The 15,585-nt window shown below is 41.4% G+C and overlaps 1 protein-coding gene across 1 annotated transcript in view; it reads left to right on the forward strand.

Moving 5' to 3' along the window:
* Nucleotides 1-248: 248 nt before the first annotated feature.
* lztfl1 (leucine zipper transcription factor-like 1) overlaps nucleotides 249-15,585 on the forward strand; it is a 20,794-nt gene continuing 5,457 nt past the window's right edge. Inside the window, exons 1-7 of the mRNA XM_080417638.1 lie at nucleotides 249-493; nucleotides 2,477-2,601; nucleotides 3,033-3,227; nucleotides 12,951-13,008; nucleotides 13,528-13,602; nucleotides 14,117-14,182; nucleotides 14,359-14,436. Of these exons, the coding sequence (XP_080273764.1) occupies nucleotides 491-493; nucleotides 2,477-2,601; nucleotides 3,033-3,227; nucleotides 12,951-13,008; nucleotides 13,528-13,602; nucleotides 14,117-14,182; nucleotides 14,359-14,436 (600 nt within the window). The 5' untranslated portion in view covers nucleotides 249-490. The remainder of the gene's footprint in view (nucleotides 494-2,476; nucleotides 2,602-3,032; nucleotides 3,228-12,950; nucleotides 13,009-13,527; nucleotides 13,603-14,116; nucleotides 14,183-14,358; nucleotides 14,437-15,585) is intronic.

The raw sequence follows: 15,585 nt of genomic DNA on the forward strand, positions 1-15,585 counted from the left end.
GAAGCGACTATGGGGCCACATGAGCACTTTAACACAATACATCAGCTATTTGAAAACAGCAGATCTACAAGCTCGCAACGCGTCGCGATGCGACGCGTTGCGAGCTTGTAGATCGGCTGTTTTCAAATAAAATCTTGCGGGGAAATTATAATAATAAGCAGATCTGGCAACCCTGAACGCAGCCCTCTGGTGGTAACCATGACAACGATGACGCTCTACTCCGTAACCAAGGCAGATACATGCTAACAGCTAACAGCTAGGCTAGCAGACCTGACAGATTATCTCCTCATTCATTTAACATCTCTTCTACTGACGTTAGGCTCTTTAATTGCTCCAGAAGTCTTCTTTACACACAATCTGAGTTAGTGTTTATACATTTAGTACAGATCTGTGTCCTCCTATTACTAGAGGAGAGAAATAAGACCATTTTAGGGGTTTGATTAGTACCTTTTAGCTGCTATAGCTGCTGCTGGGACCATTAAGCCATAATATGGTGAGTCTATACATCCATCTAACTGAACTGTTAGACACCTGTTAGACAACACTAACTGTTAGGGTGTTTGTTTAGACTTTTAGATGAGTGTTTCTCAACCTTTTTCGTGCTGCGGACCCCCACATTGATATGTATCTGGCCGCGGACCCCCTGTGCCAGCCAGGGACCCCCATGCAGATCAGGAGAAGATTTGGGGTCAAACATTCTAAATCATTCAAAAATTTTCGTATTGTATTTTTGAATAGCCAACAAATGGATAAAGTGGTTGATTGATTGTAATGCTATGGTAACTACTTTTGCTGGGGACCCCCTGGAACCCGACCCAAGGACCCCCTGGGGGTCCCCGGACCCCACTTTAGATTAGCTGCCAGAATGTGCTACCATATTAGCCTTAGATCAAGACTCTCGTAGATGTATTTGATCGATTTTGATTATTTTTTTTTATCTACTAGAGTCTTAGCTCCACCTCCTCAGTGTGACGTGGACTTTCACCAGTAAAGCCCGTATTTCTCCGTACATGTACATGATGTAAAATATAAGGTGCTTACCCGGTTTCCCCAAATGTTAGCTAGGTGTCCGGAGTGTTTGTACAACGTATTAGTCCGTATTTCTCAACAGATATGTGTTTTAATCCCGTCTGTGGCCGAACGCCACCTCGTTTAACTCCTGTTTACATTGAGTGTAATTCCGGCTTCCATCGGATGCGCCCCGTCACCTCCGCCCGTTGGGAACTTCCGACAGAATCGGCCACAGACGGGATTAAAACACTTCTTTATTGAAAAATACGGACTAATACATTTCAAAAATACACCGGACCGTTAGTTAACTTTTGGGTCAAGCGGGTAAACACCGTATATATATATATTTTGTACATGTACGGAGGAGTAAGGGCTTTACTGGTGAATGTCCAGGTTGTTCTGGGGGGGTGGTCGCTAAGACTGATAGTCTTGATCTAAGGCTAATACCTAGCCATCTGGGCTCTGTAACAGTTAGCATTCCCAGATAACTGTCGTTGTAAACATAATGTGATGATCAGGCCTTTGTATAAATGTGGAATAAGCTAAAGCAGGGGTCTTCTATGTATTTGGCTGCGGACCCCCATCATCTAAAAAAAAGAAAATGCCAGGGATTTTTCAAGCTATGAGCTTGTAGATCTGCTATTTTAGTATAAAGTATAAAATATGGTCACGCTATATAAACTAAAATTAACTACTTTTTGCTGGGGACCCCCTGGTACCCCCCCACCAAGGACCTCTGGGGGTCCCCGGACCCCACTTTGAGAACCAAAGCCTGAGCTGACAGAGAGATGAAGCAGGGACCCCCCCCCCCCCCCCCCACACACTACATAATGTATAAAATTGTGTTGCAGGTTAAACTTTTTCATAGATTTCATAGACAGCCATGTTTAACAGACACATCATGTTGGATTCATGTTAATGTGTATTTTCCAACCCGATCTCTGGTATTTTCAGACAGTTAACCACTTAAACCCTCAATACTTGTACTTGGTCTGCTCTTTTCCCCCCCCTACACCAAGATCTGCTATTTAGACTAAAGTTCTCCTCAGAATAGGGATGCTAGGGTTCAAGTGGTTAATGTAAAAAAAAAAAAAAGAGCCTGATTTGGCAGATCTACAAGCTCATAGAGTGTCGCGCTATGAGCTTGTAGATCTACTATTTTTTTTTAATAGTGAAAATTTGTGCAAATCTTTGAATATATATATTTTTTAAGTGAAAATTTTTAACACAAATCTTTGATTCTGGTGTGGGTCCCTGGAACTAAACATTTTGAGATGGGATCCACGGCCAAATACATATAATTTTGGGGGTCCTTGACATGAAAAAGTTTGAGAACCACTGCTCTAGGGGTCCCGGAACCCCTGTCCAAGTAAAGTACTGTCACTGACCCTGTACCTTGTTACCTGTAGTCCCAAATAATGGTCCCCATTTTAACCCCCCTCTCCCTCTCTCTCTGTGTCTACAGGCTGAGTTAGCGTTTAATGAGCAGAACCAGAACGAGGTGATCAGCTACATGAGGTTTGCTCGCTCTAAGAGGGTCCTGAGGCTCAAGACCATCGACTCGTGCTTCGAGGACGTGAAAGACAGCAGGTCACATACATAACACTTAACTTAAAGGGATAGTTCACCCCAAAATGACTTTTTTGCTATGTATTACTCACCCCATGGAGACTTGAATTCATGGATTTAGTTTTTGTCTCATTCCTAAGACAATAATGTGATGACCAGCGGAACCGGTAGGAGACACAAAGGAGACTCTTTGTGTCTCCTACCGGAACCGCTGCCGCTCATCAAATGATTGTCTTAGGAATGAGACAAAAACAAAAAAATATCTATGAATTCAAGTCTCCATGGGGTGAGTAATACATAGAAAAAAAGTGATTTTGGGGTGAATTATCCCTTTAACTTATTGTATCATTATGTTCAATGGGAAGGTAGACATCAATTCATGCATTTCTGAAGGATCTTTGTGTGTGTGTGTGTGTGTGTGTGTGCGCGTGTGTGTGACTGTGTGCGTGCAGACTGGTGGAGGAGACGTTCACGGTGGACGAGGTCAGGGAGATGCTGGAGGGTCTTCAGGCGGTGGTCCGGGGCGAGGTGGAGACGGAGCTGATCAACACGGCCCACACCAACGTCCTGCTGCTCCGTCAGATCTTCTCCCAGGCCGAGAAGTTCTACCTGAGGCTGCAGACCGACATCTCTGAGCTGGAGAACAGGTGAGCTGTTACTGAAAGCCCAATCTGGGAACCCAAAGCCAAATGAGAATGAAAAACAGCGCCCTCTGCTGTTTGTACTATCTCATGTTGGCTCTGGGACAATGACGACGCAGCACACGTGCGCAAAGGAAACCGGGGTTTTAGTCTGCCTTCACGCTCCACTTCCGGGTGGTGCGACTATGTTTTCATTCCCACTAACAATATTTCTACACGGAACACTAACACCACTTCTCCCAGAGAACATGGATGGTTTTGGTTATAAGCCCACTTGTTTCTATGATGAAAGAGCAAGTTAAAATGTGAATATCTTTCCGTGGTTTTGTCTGCTCCGCGGACGCCATTGTTAAATTAGTTTCGGCTTGTTTCGAGTAGGGAAGGATCAGCGGACACGTAAATCCCGCCCACTACATTTGATTGGGTAAAGCGCGGCCTGCTTCCTGATCTGAAGGCACGCCCACGCCCACACAGTGCGTACACGTTATGACGAACCTTCACGACAGATTCCAACGCAGAGCAGAATCTGTTCTTGAGAGATTACTGAAAGCCTAATTAATGTCTCCCCCCGGCCGGCTAATGGAGAATTCCCCTTTTAGGCTAGTGGATAAGATGTTTGTCTCTCCACCCGGGGAGACCAGGGTTCGAATCCTGCGCGGTATGTATGAATGAATGTATGAATGAATGTATGAATGATACAGTAGCACTGATGGAGGCCAATGTGAGGCCGAAACATGTTGGCTTGATTTTAACCTGTTCAGTGATGAACTAGCCTAGCCTTACATTAACTTATTCAATATTTATTTTTAGATTTCTTTGGCTATTTTTTAAAAAAGGAACCCCCAAAATTATATGTATTTGGCCGCCAACCCCCCCCACCCCCCCCAGAATCAAAGATTTTAGTAATAAAATATGAGCTTGTAGAGTATGAGCTTGTAGATCTGCTATTTTTGAATAGCCAAAGCATACAATAATGGTTCTATAGCTCAAATCTAAAATGACACAGATGCATTCGAGGATTGAATGGGTTAATGGGCTTTTTAACTTTCCGGAAGAGTGCCTTGGTTTTTTTTAAGATTTATTTTTGTTTTTTTATGCCTTTTATTGATAGTGAAGTGAAGTTAGACAGGAAACGGGGGGAGAGAGAGAGATGGGGAGTGACGCGGCAGCAATGGCCGTCGGGATGGGGACTCGAACCGCGACGCGCTGTCAGGCTACATTAGAGCCTAAGTGCCCGCGGGCACTTGTTTTTTTTTAACCAAAGACACACACTGTTGTATCTTTCTCTGACTTTTAGAACACTGCAGCCCTCCTCTTTAGCTCATTTTTTTCTCTTCGATACATAAACATAGTAAATATTCATCTAGTCACACAGCCAGTGGTGGAAAGTAACTAAGTACATTTACTTAAGCACTGTACTTAAGTAACATTTTGAGGTATTTGTACTTTACTTGAGTATTTCCAATTTCCAATACTTTTACTTCTACTCCACTACATCTCAGAGACAAATATTGTACTTCTACTCCATTACAATTATTTGAGAACTTTAGTTACTAGTTACTTTTCAGATATAAATTATTATATTATGAAACATACTTTAATCACTTTAGCCCTATTTTATACCTAGGCTATTTGAAAATAGCCGATCTACAAGCTCACAACGCGTCGCGACGCGACGCGTTGTGAGCTTGTAGATCTGCTATTTTCAAATATTTTAGTACTTTTACTTTTGGTACTTTAAGTACATTTTGATGCCAATACTTTTGTACTTTCACTCAAGTAAATTTTGAATTCTGGACTTTTACTTGTAACAAAGCATTTCTAAAATGCAGTATTGATACTTTTACTTAAGTAAACATTTGAGTACTTTTTCCACCACTGCACGCAGCCCACTCTTTGGTCCCCAGCCCACGGGTTGAGAAACAGACCACAAAAAAGGACTCGGTAGGTAGTGCAGTAGCAGCACGAGGAGCACTACGAGGTCAACCAGAGTGTCATCACGGTAGAGCAGGGTGACATTATGAACAGAATGAATGCCCAGATGTTCTTTGAGAAACTGAACGTTTCCATCAGTTTGAGGTGGAAGCCACATCCTATCAGCAGCCTTCAGCGCTTAAAGACATGAGAGGTGTGTGTGATCTCTGAGGTCACTGCCAAGCAGCAAAGCCAAACGTTCTCATGTGAATATTCTGCCTTTTCTCTTCATTCACACAACCTCAACAAAAAAAAAACACCACCAGCCACCTTGCCACCTGTTCAGAAATATGACATGTTCTCACAGCCCAGACAGAATACAGTTTACTTATAGTTCAGAAAGGGTCACGGCTATTAAATAGCTGTGGAGAAAAAAAAGTATAGGATTGACAAAAGCAGCATTTCTAAGTGATATTTAATGATGTTATTGCTTGTAGCTTATTATCATCTCTTTGATGCAGTGGTGTTTCTGGTGAAGGGTGTTTGAACACAAAAACGTGTTAATAACGAGTGTTATTGAGCAAGCTATGTAAGTCTTTAGAGTATTTTCATTTTAATATTTTTTTTGGGGGGCTTTTTATGCCTTTTATTACAGATAGGCAGTGGTGGAAAAAGTACTCAAATTATTTACTTAAGTAAAAGTACCAATACTGCAATATAAAAGTACTCTGTTACAAGTAAAAGTCCAGAATTCAAAATTTACTTGAGTAAATGTACAAAAGTATTGGCATGAAAATGTACTTAAAGTACCAAAAGTGAAAGTACTAAATATTTGAAAATAGCCGATCTACAAGCTCACAACGCGTCGCGATGCGACGCGTTGTGAGCTTGTAGATCTGCTATTTTCAAATAGCCTAGGTATAAAATAGGGCTAAAGTGGTTAATGTGTGTTTCATTATATCATAATGTATATCTGAAAAGTAACTAGTAACTAAAGTTTTCAAGTAAATGTAGTGGAGTAAAAGTACAATATTTGCCTCTGAGATGTAGTGGAGTAGAAGTAAAAGTATTGGAAAATGGAAATACTCAAGTAAAGTACAAATACCTCAAAATTGTACTTAAGTACAGTACTTAAGTAAATGTACTTAGTTACTTTCCACCACTGCAGATAGGACAGTAGTCTGACAGGAAACGGGCAGAGAGTGACACGCAGGAAAGGCCGTTGGGATCAGGTCCTCGAACCCGCAAAACGCTGTCAGGCTACATTGTAGCGCTACATTGTACCCAGACCACTACGCCAGCGGTCCGGGCCATTTTAAGTTATATTTGAGACACAGGAACAGTGTAGAAAAGCAGAAACACAGAGTGGTTGGGGGTGACGTGCAGGCAAACATTCCAGCCGGCCCGGGAATCAAACCGCCGACTCTCTGTCAGCCATTAGAGCTTAGAGGCCATGTGGTATATGCACCCACCCTGACCATTGGGCTATAGTATCGAGTTGCCCCACATCAGATCTTTAAGTACAAGTCTGAACACAGAGCTGCGTTGGCTCACATGTCACATCTAAGCTACACAACTCTCTGCTGTTCTGACTCTGTGCCAAGAAATGTTTTAACAAACTGTTAGATCTAACCATCAGCTCATTCATCACAGGGTCTTTCAACCTAAACAAGAACCTCAGAGAAGACACACGTCACATGAACAATTTCACTGTTAAACACAATCAGAAGTTCATTTGATTCGTAATATGTCATTAATATATTGTATAATAATTATATATTTTTCCCGCAGTACTTTTACTTCTACTCCACTACATCTCAGAGGCAAGGCCTCGTAGAATATGAGCTTGCTATTATGAGCTTGTAGATCTGCTATTTTTGAATAGCCAAAGTATAAAATAATGGTTCTAGCTAAAATCTAAAAATCTAAAATCGCAGCAAAGGCTGTCGGGATCGGGACTCGAACCCGCGGCACGCTGTCAGGCTACATTAGAGCCTAAGTGCCGCCCGGAAAATCCCGCGATTTTGTAACCCTTATTTTCCACCCGGTGTCAATTTTCTAAGTGATCCTGGGCGCTACACTCCCCTCACCAGCCTAGGGAGGCCAGGGCCGAGCTCATGCCTCCTTCAATGCATGAGAGCCAACTGACCTTCTTATCACCTGACAGGGGGGAGTTTCCCCGGTAGGACGTAGCACGTGGAAGGAACACGTTATTCCAACCAGTTCCTTTCCCCTCCATCAGGCGCCCCGGCTGTCATGGGGGGAGTATAATAATTATATTAATATATCATATGGGCCAATCCGTGAAGCCGAACGGTTTGGGTTGGCCAATCAGGGAAGCCGATGCATACAGTCTCCCGAACGAACGTACAGAGCGGTTCAGCCTCTTTCTCAGACCCGCAGGTTGACCAATACAGAAGAAGCCAGAAGAATTTGTTGTGAATTTCAAAGACTCACTATCAAGAGTTTTAACCCATTTAGCCCGTGAAATAATCTGTGTCATTTTTAGATTTCTTTGGCTATTCAAAAATAGCAGATATACAAGCTCTTGGCGCGGTCCCGAGTGCCAAGAGCTTGTAGATCTGCTATTTTTTTTTAAATGGTGAACATTTGTGCAAATCTTTGAATATATATATATATATTTATTGGTTTAGTGGTTTTCAAACTTTTCCATGTCAAGGACCACCCAAATTATATGTATTTGGTCGCGGACCCCCATCTCAAAATGTGTTGTTCTTCCAGGGACGCCCAGAAGCACAGATCGGAGTTAAAAACGTTCGTTTTAAAACGTATATTCAAAGATTTGGACAAAGTTTCCACGATTTAAAACAAAATAGCAGATCTACAAGCTCGTTGCGCGGCACTGCTTGTAGATCTGCTATTTTTGAATAGCCAAAGAAATAAAAAAATTAAACATGAAAATGAGTTGAGTAATAAATGTCCTACCAGTGACCTGTTCTACTGGTCCTCTGGTCCATCTTTTTTTGCCAATGAAGTGGAGGGAGGTCAAACTATTTATTCACTGATGCATCCCCTATAGGATGGGTCTTTTGTATAACAGCAACTCTCTTTTCTAAACCTTTTCTAGTCGACTATAAAGGCCATTTACGCTGAGAAAGTGAGCTAAACTTGATCCATTTGATGCAACACAATATTCACAGTCTCACTTTTTAACCCCTGTGACCTCTTTAAGGATGTCACAAACAACAACAACAGGGTTGTTTTGTAAAAGATCTTGTTGTTGTAGGCGAGCGACAAGCCCTCACAAACCCTCCGTCCCCATAGTAGATTGTTATGGGTGTGACAGAGAGGAAAACGCCTCTCCCTCATCGCCACAGATCTACGTGCGTTCTGCAGCTTTTTAAGAAACCACATTTGAGAGGTTTTTTGCAGAGAGCGTCTTCATTCGTATTGTGAAATGCTCTCTCTTCACACAGAGGTCATCTGATATACCTTTAGGGTCATGTGTGGTGCCAGAGTGCATGTTTCTCCATCTCTACGAGTCAGTGGTTCTCAACCTGTGGGTCGGGGACCACCAGTGGTCCTTGGGGGGGTGCCGCGCTATGAGCTTGTAGATCTGCTATTTTTGGAAATTCTTGAAAATGTGTGCATATCTTTGAATATATATATATTTTTTAAAGCAAACATTTTCAACTCAAATCTTTGCTTCTGGGGGGGTCCCTGGCACAAAACATTTTCAGATGGGGGTCCGCGGCCAAATGTTTATCAATTTAGGGGTCCGTGGCATGAAAAAGGTTGAAAACCACTGCCGTAGATGACAGTAAAGTGACAACTTAAGGACTTTTAAGGCCATCTTTTATTTTTTACTACAGCGTCACACTATAGCATAAACATGTTGAGCTTGTAGATCTGCTACTGTTGATGCTTTTTTTTATTTGAATCCTGAAAAATAACAGTTCTGGACACCCGACTGAGACTATATTATGCACATATCTGACGTTCTTTTCTAAACCTTTCTCTAATCAACTATAAAGGGCATTTACACTGAGAGGAGTGGGCTGAACTTGATCGATTTGATGCAACACAATATTCACAGTCTTTTAACCTCTGTGACCTATTTTAACCCATTAAGACCGGGAACGCATCTCTGTGTCATTTTGAGATTTATTTGGCTATTTTCTTTTGTTAAGAAATCGTGAAAATGTGTGTAAATCTTTGAATATATATAATTTAATGTACTTTTTTAACTAAAATCTTTGATTCTGGGGGTCCCTGTAACAACATATTTTGAGATGGGGGTCCGCGGACAAATACATATAATTTTGGGTGGTCCTTGACATGAATAAATAGAACCACTGATATTATAGCAACATACGTATTTAAAAAAAAAAACTGTTAGGATTTAGATTTTTTTGTAGAATCCCCCAGAAGCAAAGATTTGAGTTAAACATGTTCGCTTTAAAAAATTATAAGATTTGCAAAACATCTCACGATTTCCCCCCAAAAAATAGCAGATGTACAAGCTCATAGCGCGGCACTCGGTGCCGCGCTATGAGCTTGTAGATCTGCTATTTTTGAATAGTATAAAATCTAAAATGACACAGTGTGTTCGTTCCCGGATTGGATGAGGTTCAGATCTCACAAACAACAACAGGGTTGTTTTGTAAAAAGATCTGTTGTTTTTGTTGTAGGCGAGCGACAAGCCCTCACAAACCCTCCGTCCCTATAGTAGATTGTTATGGGTGTGTCACAGAGAGAAGCAGGGAAAACGCCCCTCCCTCATCGCCACAGATCTACGTGCGTTTTGCTGCTTTTTAAGAAACCACATTTAAGAGTTTTTGCAGAGAGCGGCTTCTTTCAGCCACAAAGCGCTCTCTCTCTCTCTCTCTCTCTCTCTCTCTCTCTCTCTCTCTCTCTCTCTCTCTCTCTCTCTCTCTCTCTCTCTCTCTCTCTCTCTCTCTCTCTCTCTCTCTCTCTCAGATGTTTTACTTAAGTAAAAGTATCAATACTGCAATATAAGAATACTTTGTTGTACAAGTAACAGTCCAGAATTCTAAATTTACTTGATTAAAAGTACAAAAGTATTGGCAGCAAAATGTACTTAAAGTACCAAAAGTAAAAGTACTAAAATGTTTGAAAATAGCAGATCTAAAAGCTCACAACGCGTCGCGTTGTGAGCTTGTAGATCTGCTATTTTCAAATAGCCTAGGTATAAAATAGGGCAAAAGTGGTTAATGTGTGTTTTATAATATCATAATGTATACCTGAAAAGTAACTAGTAACTAAAGTTTTCAAATCATTGTAGTGGAGTAAAAGTACAATATTTGCCTCTGAGATACTCCAGTAAAGTAAAAGTACCTAAAAAATTTACTTAAGTACAGTACTTGAGTAAATGTACTTAGTTACTTTCCACCACTGCCTTAAGGGTCATGTGTGGTGCCAGAGTGCATGTTTCTCCATCTCTATGAGTCGCTGGTTCTCAACCTGTGGGTCGGGGGCGACAGTAAAGTGACAATTTAAGGACCTTTTTAACACCTTTGTGATACCTAAGATTGAAAGAAAAGAAAAAAAGACCATTACTGCATCAAAAGTCATCAACGAACTACTACACTATAAAAACGGGTCAAACATGTCAAATAATATAAGAAAGAGGTGCAGAAGAAAATTGTGCAGATCTTCAAGCTCACAGCGCCTCACGTTGCGAGGCGTTGTGACCTTGTAGAGCTGCTATTTTCACAATGTTTATCAGTGGAACCGAGTCAAACTAAATGTAATGGCTCAACTCTGGGGGGGGTCCCCAGTTCAAATATAAGATTTTTTTGGGGTCCACAGTTCAAATATGATTAGTTTGGGGGGACATTTTGTACACTCTCAGAGTTAAATTAACATTGATTTTACAATATAAATTGGGGTCCCAGAGATAGAAATGCCATTAAAAGGGGGTCCGTAATCTAATGCATGTCACACTGGGGGGTCCTTGAAATTAAAATGGTTGAAAATCACTGCTAGAGCCGTACAAATCTTCTCTCATGGCGGGGTCCCGCTCCCTGGCAAATATTTTCAGATGGGGGTAAGTGTCAATTTGGGGGTCCTTGGCGTGAAAAAGTTTGAGAAGCAGGTGCCCTAGGCAATGCCAGCGCCGTGCATTCTTTTCCACCACGGAGGACAGCCGGCCAGTACAGTGCTGTCCTCCTGGAATGTGAAGATATGTTTGCAAAACCAATTTTTTTCAAAAGGTCGAACAGATTTTAGTTTTTTTTGTTTTCAACCGTATAAACGTCCCAGTCCTCGTGCACATAGCACTAGCGGTACTTGTAATGAGTTAGTATCTAACACTTTTACCTATGTGTAGCAGCAGAAGGAAACTTAAGGCCCTATAGTCCTTCCTTCCTCAGCGTTTCTCAGCAAGACATAATGGTGTGAAGTCTGGTTTTAACACGTGGCGAGCACGTCTACCTCACGCACGTCGCGCTCAAAAACGACCGTGGGAAAGGTGAAGTGTGAACATTTGGAACCATGAGAATGTTTTTGTGTGACAGCCCTACGGCGCTAACAGTAATTAGTGTGGTTGCCCGAATGGGCAACCAGACTATTGTTATAGATAAACTTTATTCCTTCTTTATTTATAGATAAACAATATTTCAAACCGCTATTCCTCCCACAGTTTATTTTTCCCAATTTAGTGCCATATGTCAAAATGACCGGCCTCACCGGGAATCGTGCGCTTGTATAAGGCTAAGAGATTGGTTGCATAGTTTTATTGATATTGATTTATTAGTGCATTAAATGTCCCCATCCACTTTAATGGAAAAGTGAGAAAACTCAAATTCAAGTATTTTTTGCTCTGAAACCGTAAGAGCTGTAGTTACCAGATTTGGTGGGGTGGTTCATGATTTAGTCCGAAATTATTTTAAAAAAAAACATTACACCAGTCGGCCTCATGGTGGCGCTATAACAGCCCACTTTACGTTTTGGCCTATAACTCTTGAACCGTAGGTCCTAGAATAAAAATAGATTCCTTGGGTCATGACGCAACTCCCCATATAGGCCACGCCCATTTGCGTCAGGATAGATTTTCCGCCATTTTGAATTTTCTTCAAAACACACTTTTAGCTCCTCCTCCCACATATTTTCTCCAAATTTCACAAAGATCGGTACACATGATCTCTGGACCCATGCGATAATCTGGAGTGAAACAGAATTTTGATAGTCCATACCGTTCGTCCGTAAATGGCTTCCAAAGTTAGAGGGAGGGGCCTGTTTTACAAAAAAGCCCACAAATCACGAACGAAACGTCCAGTCAATCCCAAATTTGAATCACATGTCAAGGGTGGTTTACTCAACAAATCCCCAAAAGCATTTCCACTTTGATCCATAGGGGGCGCCACAAATGCTAAAAATGTAACCGTTTGATGCAAAAACCTCATGTTGGGGGGATCAATCCTCTCAAAATGAAACGCAAGTGATCTCAGGAGTTACGTGACAATGTCATTGGCCCGCTACCTTTGTGGGAGGGGCTTATGTATTTTAGTGGGAGGGGCCTATTTCTTCAAATCAAAACGCCATGTATCACGAACAGGATACAATCAGCACCAAATTCGAATGGCACGTCACGCGGCCTCCGACGGTATTCCTCAAGCATATTCCTCGCGTCCCGGCGGCAACGACCCGTGACCGGCGTCGGCGCAACCACACTTTGCAATTGCCCTGAATTGCGACGCGTCTAGTTATAAACTGTTATGGAACAGGTAAACTTTACACTAACGTATGAGATGTTAAAAGCTTAAAACTCTCTTCCTTTCTCTGCTGTGTCATGTGTCGACCCCCCAACCCTATCCTTGTGTGTGTTTACAGGGAACTGTTGGAGCAAGTGGCTGAGTTTGAGAAGACAGACTTTAAGTCGGCCAGTAAGGTACGTCACAGCACACAACAAGGTGATCACGGCCTGTTTGAGCTCCATTGACCCATTAAGACCGGGGACGCATCTGTGTGTCATTTTTAGATTTCTTTGGCTAAAAAAAATCAGATCTACAAGCTCATAGCACGGCACTGTTTTGAAAAATTGTGGATTTTTTTTTCCAAATCTTTGAATATATTTTTTCAAGCGAACATTTGTAACTCAAATCTTTGCTTCTGTGGGGTCCCTGGAACAACAAATTTGCAGATCTAGCAGATCTACAAGCTCGTAGCGCGGCACTCGGTGCTTGTAGATCTGCTATTTTTGAATAGCCAAAGACATTTTAAAATGACACAGATGCGTTCCCGGTCTTAATGGGTTAAGGATGTGGAATTTTCTTTTATATTCGTTATATATTCCAATTCATTCTAGGAGAATCAATCTATATCATGAATGGTGGTTCAGATGTTAAAATAATTGATGTCATACTAATTCTCTGATCGCAGCATTGCACTTTGACCTTGTTGCCCCCAGGTCAACCAGGAGTCCAGTAAACCTAAGCTGGCTCCTCTGAACGAAGGCGGCGGTGTGTCTGAGCTGTTAAACAAGGTGAGGAACACATCTATCTAAAGGTTATAGGTAGGCCTGTCATAATTATTAATCTTGCCCTATCACAAAATTTTGAGATAATTGCAATTTCATCATAGTCAGTTTTCGTGTTGAATTTTTTTCTCCAGAAATAGCAGATCTACAAGCTTACAACGTGTCACAAAGTGACACGTTGTAAGCTTGTAGATCTGCTATTTGCCACTATTTGTACAGTGTAAAATAATTAAATATGTCAGTAATTTATTTGTATATTTAAGTTATTTCTCATATCTGCCCTTTGCATATTTTTGATCACGAAGCCTAAAAGGCAAACAGAAATGTCATTTTGATTTATACGTTCCAGTGTTCAGTGGCTAAAAATGCAATTAAATCTTTAATCACAATAATTTGTATGGCAATTAATTAATTCTCAACAGATTTTTTTTTTAATCGGCTGTAGGTTTAGGTTGAAATGTGTGACCCCCTCACGTTGATGCACATCCTCATAGACGTTTCTTTTCCATCTTTTCATCAGGAGATCAGAAGACTAAATGAAGAAAATGATAAACTCAAATCCAGGCTCCGCACTTTGGAATCCCAAGTAAAACAAAAGTCAAATCATTTCACTGTCAATAAAGACCTATAGTAGCCATTCATAGAATGTTTAGAGAGTGGTTAAGTCAACATTGTAATTGCAATGCCTAATTCAAATGCCTTCAGATGGCCTATACTAGTCTTTTATTATCACCTGACTATGTTCTTCTTTACGTTTCTCAGGCTATGGGTGCACTTGATGAGAGAACCCGGGCAGAGAGGGCCCTGAAAGACCTCCAGAAGGTCCAAGTGGAGCAGCAGGTACTGTTTATGTACTCTAGTTGTCCTTCATCACCTTCATCTGCTTCTCTGCCTTTGCCACTCTCATTAGACCCTCCAGAAAAACGCGGGCAAAAATCCTTGATTATGTGGGCTAAAACCCTTGATTATGCAATGAAATATGCAGGGGTTTTAACTCTTTCAGTGCCAAGAGTATTTTCATAAAGTACTCCCAAACTGCCAGGAATTTGCGTTTTTTTTTATTTTGTAATTTTGTAATTTTTCATTCAAATAAATGATCTGATTGGGGTTTTAAACCCATAATACAGTTCTACCAGTAGAGAGCAACAAATCGACACATTGATGATCTCGCTGGCTCACTCGCCCCCTCCCAAACAGGCTCACGTCATATCCGGTCAGAACCGGATGTTGACATTTTCGACAATCGTTGATCGCGCTAAATTACGATGCGATACACGACTACGATGACTGATCGTCACCCAGACCAAAGAGAGTAGACGTGGACCTCTCCGTTCGCTTTTTATACCGTGTGAAAAACCGTGACTTTCCCTATTCTGGCCGAAAATCACCGGAGAAAAACAACGTGACCCGGAAATGAATTTATTTTTTTTACATCCGGCTCCGGGTGAGTCTGATGTAGTCAGGAAGCGAAAGTGATCATGAAAAATATACAGAATAGCGCGACCACAGTCAAAAGTAAAAACTCGGGATTTCTCGTGCTGGCACTGAGGGTACTCGGGAAAAACTCGGGATATGTCGGGGCGTGGCACTGAGAGAGTTAATTAGGGGTACGATACGATATTTGGCTCACAACTTCGATACGATTTCGATACGATACGATACGCACTTTTTTTATTACGAAAAATATATGGGGGAGAAAAAAAGCAAATGCAAACAAATAATTCTGTTTTTGCATTATTCAGATATGCGAACTTGTAGCTTTTCAGCTACAATAGCCGTTTTGAATCCAAATAGGGCAATAGTATGACACCTGACCCGAAAAAAAAACAACATATTGTCACCCTTTTCACCTCGGGGCTGTTTGCATGCCTGATTATTATTATTGTTTTTTTTTAAACGATTTTTTTTTCTTCCAAAACGATAAATATCGTCACGAAAACGTATCGCGATATATCGCGGGACGATATATCGGCACACCCCTAGTTTTAA

The sequence above is a fragment of the Gymnoscopelus braueri genome (genome assembly GCF_963280865.1).
Source record: "Gymnoscopelus braueri genome assembly, chromosome: 21".
Classification (NCBI taxonomy): Eukaryota; Metazoa; Chordata; class Actinopteri; order Myctophiformes; family Myctophidae; genus Gymnoscopelus; species Gymnoscopelus braueri.